The sequence below is a fragment of the Dicentrarchus labrax genome, unplaced genomic scaffold, assembly GCF_905237075.1.
Source record: "Dicentrarchus labrax unplaced genomic scaffold, dlabrax2021, whole genome shotgun sequence".
NCBI classification, from domain to species: Eukaryota; Metazoa; Chordata; class Actinopteri; family Moronidae; genus Dicentrarchus; species Dicentrarchus labrax.
In genome coordinates, this window is record NW_026136721.1 from 3,673,663 (window position 1) to 3,683,496 (window position 9,834).

The 9,834-nt window shown below is 36.7% G+C and overlaps 1 protein-coding gene across 3 annotated transcripts; it reads left to right on the forward strand.

The window, feature by feature from the left end:
- The first annotated feature begins 69 nt into the window (after positions 1–69).
- lgalsla (lectin, galactoside-binding-like a) lies at positions 70–9,452 on the forward strand. 3 transcript variants are annotated; one of them, XM_051385395.1, is made up of 6 exons: positions 70–188; positions 1,526–1,658; positions 3,620–3,697; positions 4,696–4,784; positions 5,235–5,418; positions 7,252–9,452. In XM_051385395.1, the coding sequence occupies exons 2-6, from the start codon at positions 1,620–1,622 to the stop codon at positions 7,393–7,395; spliced, it is 534 nt and encodes a 177-aa protein (XP_051241355.1). In that variant the 5' UTR covers positions 70–188; positions 1,526–1,619; the 3' UTR covers positions 7,396–9,452. The 3 variants fall into 3 exon arrangements, with proteins under 3 accessions (XP_051241355.1, XP_051241357.1, XP_051241356.1); XM_051385397.1 differs by having other exon boundaries at positions 117–188; positions 1,613–1,658; XM_051385396.1 differs by having other exon boundaries at positions 172–188; positions 1,493–1,658.
- The last annotated feature ends 382 nt before the right edge of the window (positions 9,453–9,834 follow it).

The following is a 9,834-nucleotide window of genomic DNA, read 5'->3' on the forward strand; positions in this document are numbered from 1 at the left end:
CACAGCCTCCGTCTTCCTGCAGCTCGGCCGTTTCCTCCCGCTTCCTCCCATTCTTCCACTCTCGTCATGGAAAATGAAAAAGGAAAGTTGCAGTGAGACGACGAGGTTATTGAGTGTCAGTAACTCTCAACATGAAGAAGCAGAAGACAGATAAATTATAGATTAAAAGCTTCGTATCGCTGCTGTAGGTGAGTGAAGTTCAACCTTACTGTGCCTCTGTAGCTTTCACTGCTCCAACTAACCCGACCACGACTTCAAACACACCGAATAACATACCATAATATTTAACAGGTTCGCTATCTGGTTAGCAGGCTAACATTTGCTAATTAGCACTAAACACAAAGTAGGAACCCTAAAAACAACAAAACCTTCATTGTTTCACCGTTTTTTAAACTTTTTTTTTAACTTATCCTTTTTTAAAAAGGACATTTTTCACTTGTTTTCTTGTTTGTCTTTATTAAGCTAAGCTAACGGGGCCTCCCATTGGTTATACCATTCCTCGCTAGTTAAGTCCCGCCCCCTTTTGGAGCCTCGGTCACTGTTCGGTAAGCTGTGTATCTATTTGAACACTTATTGATCTTTCTTTCTCAGATTGATCACAGCCATCAGAATGTTTGACCGATTCTTCGGCTTGTTGTTTTTCTCCTGATTTTAATACAAACTAAATAAAAATCCACCTTTCTCGTTTAACTCGATGCTATGTGCTAGGCTAGGCTTTAAAGACAGCCCAGTTTCCCCCAACATTATGAAAGTAGCTAATATTTGCAAACATTAGCTATCAAATGTAACTAGCTAACTAACGATTAATATAGATCAGTTAGCTAGCTAGCGTTTTGTTCCGTAGCAAACTTAACTGTTAGCTAACTAGCCACCTAAAGATGTAGCTAACAGTTGAGCTAGACCAGCTAGCTAGTTAGCTTCTGTTTTGCTAACATTAGCTCACTTCAGATACGACTTCATTTGTGCGTTTATGTTTTAACCATCTTCAAAATGGTAACGCTAACGCTAACGCGTAGCATATCTGGGTACAGGAAGATAACCAAAAAGGGGCGGGGCTTAGGAAGTGTCACATGACTCCGGCCGCCTAATGTCTGTAAAAAGTAAGTTTGGACGATATGGTGATTTAATTTGGCCTAACTTTAGCAAATAGCTCGTCTAAACACACTCTGCTCTCTATTATCACCACGTTCAGGTAAATACATTTATTGATCGTCTGCTTTTACACATCCAATAAATCCCAATTTGATCCATTATTATTAAAATCATGAGTGTGAGAAAGAGGATTTAATATTTTTTGGGGGGTTTTGCCTGAAGCAGCCTAACAATGAGCCCACTTGTTATTGACCTGAGAGAGAAAGGCATGCAGGGGCAGCTGATTATCAGAGTGTGTGTGTGTGTGTGTGTGTGTGTGTGTGTGTGTGTGTGTGTGTGTGTGTGAGTGTGAGTGTGTGTGTGTGTGTGTGTGTGTGTGTGTGTGTGTGTGTGTGTGCAGTGAACCAGGTTGTTAACGTCAGCGTCGCCTCAGTCGACAGGAGACGTTGGAGGCAGACAGAACTGGACCGGCAGCTTTACGTTCCTGCTGCTGTGGTTTTTTGTTGCTTTTCCTCTTCAGATCAAACATGGCTGAAAGGTGCAGAGTGACAGCGCAGGGCAGGAAGGTGAGTTCACACACCTGAGCAACGGGAAGCAGGTGAGGGATTGTTTAACCCTAACCCACCAGCACAGAGGGAAACCCTTTCAGATCTGACACACGTCTCACTTTAATGACCTTTTAGTTTTCATTTAGTTTTACTCAGTTATGAAAGAAAGTCAAACAACTAAAGTCAAGTTGAACCAGAATGAAACAACTTCCAGTCAGATTTAACAAAATAAAAGCTGTTTTAAATCCATGTGACACTTACAGGAAGATAGATTAGAAACACTATTGATTTTAATATTATGATTGTATTCTATGTTTAAATCTACCTTATTTAATTTTTATTCCATTATCAACTTCAGGCACTGAACTGTGTGAAAGCTGCTGTACAAATAAAGTTTAACTGATTGAGAAACAGACAATAAAAACAACAAAGCTGAACCAGAAGAGTTAAAAATCAGGTTCAGATAATTAACTTTTTACGAGCATCATCGGTAAAATGTGTCAGTACTTTTATTTTAAAAGAAACTGTAAATAGTTTTGTTACCAGTTTCAGGCTTAAATTTACTCAACTCAACTTTATCCATACAAACATTCACACAACAAACTGTAACAACAATAAAACGTAAAAAAAACACAGATTACAGACTATAACATTACTCCAAAATAAAAGATTAAAAAGATTGTTCTTTAACGTCCTTTTAAAAATACTGAGAGAGCTCGACACAAAAGGCACCGATGTACGAATACAGATACAGATAATGCTGTAATAAAACTAGGTTTATATATAAATATGTATAAAGAGCAACAACATACAGTGTCTGTATACAAAATAAATACAAATAGTGCAAAGGTAATGACGCATGTAGACACAGTGTGATATGTTAGAGCACAATGTGTATTATAAACTATAAATATTTCATTTAAAATGTGTATAATTTGTAAGTGGATGTTTTAGTGTTATTGAAGTTTGATTTATTTAAAAGGGTACAGTGTGCATTAATAAATAGGAGGATTTAACCACATGTGCAGCCTCTGGTAGGTTGATGGTACGTCAGAAACAATAAAAGAACATAAATACAAACAATATCACAGATAAAGAACATAAATACAAACAATATCACAGATAAAAGCACAATGACCATATTATGTCTCCTATATGTCATAAAGGACAAACAAAATAACTTTATATATATGTATGTAATATATATATATATAATCTATTCTATTCTAAATGTTTTAAAAGTATTTTCTCTCTTCACACTACATCATACTAACGTGATCTGTGAACCTTCAGCTGTGTTTCCATCAGCTGCTTTTATTTTGAAGGCAAACCTGATTTCAGTCTGAACGCAGCACGTGCTGGTCACACGGCCTGTGACGTCATCAGCCAGGATCAGCCACTTTGTGTCTTTGTTGTTGTTGTTGTTGTTGTTGTTTTTATTGTTGTTGTTTACTGCTGGAAGAGACTTTTAATGTTTGAAACATGGATCAGTAATTAAGATTTCCACTCTGTGTTACTTTACTCTTTAACTCTGTTGGGGTGTAATGGATTACAATGAGTTATGTAACCAGGATACAAAAAAAGGAAACTTTAATCCATTACAGTTACAGATGGAATATGTAATCAGATTACAGTTACATAAATGAGGATTATCAGAAGGATTACAGTTTTAAAATACTGAGCAGAGTAACACAAAGTAATCAGGTTACTTTACTGTAATATTAGGTTACTGACTACATTTAACAGGTAATTAGTAACTGTATCAGATTACATTTTAGAGTAACCCTGATCAGTGTTTGAAACTGGCTCCACATTGATGAACTTCAGCATTAAAAACAGAATAATACGACTGTCTGTGTGTTTTAAAGAGAGCTGCGTTAATGTAATGGAGTATTTTTTAATGGTATTTCTACTTTCTACTTAAGTAAAGTTACTTCAAACTATCTGAATCCCCTCACTGATTCTCTCTTTCCTCTCAGAAATGGGTTCTTCCACAGAAAAGTGTGACTGATGAGAAGAAACCGAGTGTTCGCTCTACAGACGCCGACAGAAGTCTGGTAACACTGAAATCACACAAACAAACAAACAAACAAACAAACATAAACATAAACACACAAACATAAACATTACATCATAACAACAGAGTGAACAAATGCATTAGACTAAAATCTGAGTGATTGTTTTTATATAAAAGCAAAATAATATTTGATAATTTGATAAAAAAAACACTAAATCAACTAAATCTTATTTATTTTAAAGATAAACAAGATCAAAAAGAGAAATAAAGGTTTTAAAGAAGAACACGTTTGGAAAATGAGTGAAAATTAGTTATTTTAAATAATATTTTTATTGAATTTTGTGTTTATTTCACACATATAAATAAACAATCATGATAATAATTAGCAACATTTAATATAGTAGTTTTTAAAACATCCCATTTTCTGTCCCAAATACTTCGTTATATAATATTTATAATTTTGATGTTTGTAATTTCATCAGATTTATTATCTATTTTTCAAAATAAAGTTACAATATTAGAAGAAGAAAGTCGGAACTTTTGTTATATTTTGAGAATTAAATGTTAAATATTATAATTAGATTGTTATGAAAGTAAAGTTATAAAACCAAATGTTGTAATTTTACCAGAAAAGTCCAAATATTTTGTAATTTTATGAGAAAAAGTTAAGTTGTGATATTTCGAGATAAATCTTACAAGAAAAAACGAATGTACCCTAATCATAACTTAATAAAACAACGTCATTATTCCCAAAATATCAGAACTTTATCCTGTAATATTATATAACTAACTATTTTCTCTAAATATTTCAACTTTATTCTCAAAACCTCACATATCTTCCCCTCAGTGTCCCAAATATTCAGTCACATCTGAGTATAGCAGTATTTTTAATTTCATAATAGAATATGTTGATGACTTTTTCCTTTAATTTATAAAATCAACATTTTTTCATGTCTTTTATTGTTTTTAGTTCCACTTTAATCCAGAATAATTAACCACAATATATGTGAACATCTCTTCGTCTTCATGCGTGTGCAGGCGGTTCCTTTCAGAGGTCACGTCTCAGGCGGGATGCGTCCGGGGAAGAAGGTCGTAGTGTTCGGAGTCGTGGAGCCTCGTCCCGACAGGTAAAAACACCTTCATGTAACTTCCAATAGTTTCCAAGGATGTGATTGGATTGTTGGATTGTGGGGTAATGATTAGTAATTAGTTACACTACTAGTTACTGGGGAAAGTAATATTATTACTAGTAATGCCGTACTGACTGACGCTGACTGTAGTTTCTGCCTCGCACTGCGGATTCCCCTCGGAGTACCGCTTCTGTCCACAGGGGGCGCCAGAATCAACACAAAATAAAAGTCCCTTGCAGCTGCTTTAATAAGAGTTTTATTTTTCTGACTTAATATTTTTTTCTGTATATAATTTGTATATATATTATGTATAAGTTAATTACAATGCTGCCTTGTAAAATAACAATTACATATGCTTCAGGTAACAGAGTATTTTTCCACTGTGGTAGTCCGACTTTACGAGATAATCTGACTCGGATTTACGGCCGGTGTCCGTCCCTCCGTCAGGTTCTACGTCGCCCTCACATGCGGCCGTGGGACATCCGGGGAGCCTCCGACTGATGTGGCTCTGGAGCTGTGCGTCAGATTCAGGGACCGGCAAGTCCTGCGAAGAGCCTGCGTGTCTGGATCCTGGGGGGACGTCGACAAAGCCGTCCCGTTCTTCCCCTTCATCAGAGACCAGCCGTTCAAGGTACCAACATAAGCTCTGAACCTGCGGCAGCTCATAGTTAAACTACATGTTTCATATGACCAAGCAGCAGTTCCTCTAACGACCACTAGAGGCTGGCTCCATAAGGCCTCATATTAAAATGTCCAACTGTACAGCAGAAATAAACCTTTTGGTCTCTAGAGCTAATTACCCCGTTTCATTACAACTGTACAACTCAGCTGTTTCAATTATATTCAATTATATTAAAGATTTCCCTCTTGTGGGGGGGGGGGGGGGGGGTGTGGGGGGGGGGGGTTATAATTTATTTACCCCCCTTAAATACTCCACACAGACGCAAAACAGCCACCACATCAAGTTACAGCAACAACATTGTACTTTGTTATACGGGCTCTAGGAACCTGAACAAACCCAAATAATGACCTAAACAAACTCTATCTCTCTCTCTCCTTTTACTCCACCAATTCCTTCAACTACATTATAAAAAGTATCACAAAACTGTTAGAATAAATCTAAAACAAAAATTTATCTGTAAAAAAATTTTTTTTAAAATAAATTTTTTAAAAGTTTTGGTTTAAACCTTTTTTTTTTGAAAAGTGTCCTGAGAAAACTTCTGTTATGAATTGGCGCTATACAAATTGAATTGAATTGAATTGTTTCAGAGCTTGGGCATACCTTATTTAAAACGCCGCTCCCATCGACACAAACAGGTTAATCACCATGTCGAACTCCACCCTGCTGTACCTCACCATCAGCTCACCTTTCAGTGTCTCCCTGCAGATCGCTGGCTAATGTGCACATGCAAAGACAACAAGTGCCTGGCTTTCTCAAAGCGAGCTTGTGACTGCTCGACCATTAAGCCACATCACTGTGCGGCTACTGACACATTATCAGAGCGCCGCATCCTGCGCGGCGTTACAGCGGCTGCAGCTGTGTCCACATCTGGATTTGGCTGATTGTCATCTGTGGTCAGCAGTTCAGATGTGAAGCATGAAACATTCTCCAGGCCCTGTCTCGTTTTGAGAGAATCTGTGGTCTTAGACGTGTACTTTGCAACCTGTGTGTTTGACAGGTGATCAGCTGATTGACTGTCTAAAAAAGAGAACTGGTCCCTAGCCTCACTGTACTGTAGTTACTGCGCTGTGATTGGTCGAAGGTCAGCCTTTGGGCTGAATGAAATTAGCCCATTCACAGGAAAAAACCCAACATATATCATATATCCTGGGTTTTTCTGTCACTTTTTGGTGCTGTTGCTGCTCTAGGTTCTACCAAAATTCAAAACAATATGTTCTAAGGTTTTTAATAATAGTTTTTCATCTTTACTGTAAAAGATAGGGGGGGCTTAGCCCTGTTAGCCCATATATACCAGTCGTCCCTGCCTCACTGTCACAGGCTTCATTCAGCCCGCCTCTTTGCCCAGTTTTGGATTAGCCGGGAGCCGGTGGAGTATTTTTTAAAGGTTTTCTAGCAGGCCTTAAAATCAAAAAGGCCTCAAGAAGTTTTGGTGACCTCTAGTGGGGGTCCTGACCCCCAGGTTGGGAACCAGTGTTTTAACCTAACCAAAGTGCATCTGTTTCACAACATTAACTGTGTGTTTAACGTAACTTTAAAGGGAAACTTCTTCTGTATTTTGCTGCATTTGTAGATAAAAACGTAAGATTCTTGTATTCAGGAGATTAAACACTAATGAAAACATACATATTAATATTATATTATGTTTCTGACATTAGATCCTCCTGATTGTTTCACACTGGACCTTCAACAGCCTTCAGATTTGACCTTGTTTGGTTTCCCTTTAAAATGTTCCACCTCTGAAATGAAACTGACCAAACATCCGCTGCTTGTGTCTCCTCCCAGATAGAGATTCACTGCGAACAAAGTCGTTTTCTTGTGTTTGTGGACGGCCAGCAGCTGTTTGACTTTTACCACAGAGTGACGTCGCTCAGCGATATCGACACGCTGTGGATCAAAGGCAGCGTTGCTATCACTAAACTGGCTTGAAGTGAAGGTCACTGGTCTGTATTTACTCTGGACATTTTTAGTAGCAGGTGTTAAATATGGAGACAATTTAGTGTCAATATTGGTGATAAATACGTGTTTTATGATCTATGAATGATATATGGAGGTTGACAAACATGTAAATTATTAGTTTGAATTGGTTGGTTTTTGTTAGTGGACAACCAATCATCTTGTAGATCATGAAACACACAGTTTCTCTCCATAGTTTAAAACTGGATATTGATCTTAGAAGCAGGGGCGTGTCCAGAGAGGGGGCGGGGCTGCGACCTGGGACCCTGTTATCCTTCCTTCTTCCATCTTTCAGAGGCTGTAACGGGCTCCGTTTTAATGCTAGAGGAAAATCTCATATGAAACTATAAACCAACCATTGACATCCACATGGTGTGCAGCAGTGATCGGGGTTGGCCCCGCCCATACGCCCAACTCAACTCTTTTATAGCATCAAATAACTAATGAAAACCAAACTTACCAGGAAAATGAGATCTTGAACCAACATCAGTGTGATAAAAAAACTACCTAAAGTACCAGAAACCATCTTTGGGCCAGACTAAGAGTTATTTACGATAATTATGATTTAAGAATTACGAGAATAAAGTCGTAATATTACGAGAATAAAGTAAACTGTTTAAGGACGAAATTATCAGTGCGTTAGTTTACCTGTTGACTGTACGGTACGACTGAGACAAACAGCGGCTGCTGGGCTCAGACTGAAACTGCTGATTGGTTGAGCTGCTCACGTCAGATCTTCATAACTCTATAGAAGCTTCTTTCTCATTAAAACGACTTTTTTTCTTGTAATATTGCGACTCTATTCTCATAATTTCCAAAATTATCAAAATTAATTTTTCCTCTTAGTATGGCCCTAATACTCGTCGTAGGGAAAAATTTATTTGACATGTAATTTTGAATTTGCTAACATGGAGGCTTTATGAGCTGTACTGCAGTCAGCCACCAGGGGGCGCTCAAAAGTTAAATTCTGCTATAACCATTTTCACATGGATCCATTGACCTTTGACCTCAAGATATCTGAATAAAAAAGGGTCCTATGGGTCCCCACAAGTGAATATTTCTCAGACTCAGTAAGTTTCCACATACGAGAGATTAGCATTGGTACACTGGTGCATAAGAATCACAATCAAATGTAGAAAAATATAAATAAAGATAAGAAAAATTTAAAAATAGAGACACTAAAAAGGAGCCTCTATATAGAAATATATATTATATTATATTCTGCATCAATCAGTGCCCCTCTTGTTCAACCGCAGTCAGAAAACGTCCAGACACGCCCGTTAATTTCCTTTTATATCACAAAGCTGAACTCAGATTGACTCAGGAACTAATGATTAATGATTAATGATTAATGATTAATGATTAAAGTGCCACTGATTATCAATTAAATCGCACTTGATTTCACTGTAATTTTTTTAGGATTTTGGTAAAGCTGCTGGATGTCTTAACCTTTTAACTTTTTTACATTTTTATTATACATTTTTTTATATATATATTTCTTTTTGTATCTTCTATTGAAATGTAAATTGTACACAGTGGTCAGAGGCCATGTAGACGCCCCTCCGCTGTATTTTCTCTGTGGTTTTTGAGGCGTTCAGGAACCTGTGGGAGTTATATGTCTTTAAAAATGTTTATAAAACGAATTAGAGACTTTCCTCCTCCCTAAAAAAGTCCACATTTTAAAGGAGGATCATTCACAGTATTTCTTAAATCTGGCTAAATATGTTAAATAAAAGTTTCCTGTGAAATTGTGTTGAAATGAATAAATAAAATCCTAAAAGTGACAAAAGATCAATAAATAAGTGAAGTTTTAGCTGCAGATACACAAACAGATGTTCACTCTCTCAGTTTGTGTCTGGGATTGTTTTTATATTTTGTTCTATGTATTTTTTTTATATCCTATATTGTGATGATGAATAAACAAAAGAAGACAAAGATGAAGACTCTCTGATGTGTAAAATGTGACGACTACCTCAAACCACACTGTGAGCGTGGAAATGAGAAATAAATCCGTCTGTTTTCTTCTTTTATATTATTGATTGTGTTTTTAATGACTGTGTTTCCTCTGAGTGAATGAATGTGAATGATGTGGTTGCAGGTTCATTTATCACCAGTAAAAATGTTCTTGTTTCTCTGAATTAATAATAAAGTAGAATTACGGTGGTCTAATGTGTATAGCTGCAATCAACACTTTAATACTTGTGTTCAGTATAATGTAATCCAGCATTATTATCATCGTTTAGTGTTTAAAATGTCAAAAGCAGAGTAATATTTCCATCTCGGAGACACAAATGTGTTCAGATTGTAAGAAGAGAAGGAAAATAAATCAAATTTCTGGGATTACTGGAATTTGAACATTGTTTTCTGATATGTGACTCATATGTTTACAACCATTGTTCTAATATTTTAATA

Bases quoted from the DNA above. Each gene is read 5' to 3' on its own strand.
- lgalsla (XM_051385395.1), top strand. From the start codon at position 1,620: ATGGCTGAAAGGTGCAGAGTGACAGCGCAGGGCAGGAAG. The intron at 1,659-3,619 runs GTGAGTTCACAC...CTTTCCTCTCAG, and splicing joins TGACAGCGCAGGGCAGGAAG to AAATGGGTTCTTCCACAGAA. The intron at 3,698-4,695 runs GTAACACTGAAA...ATGCGTGTGCAG, and splicing joins CAGACGCCGACAGAAGTCTG to GCGGTTCCTTTCAGAGGTCA.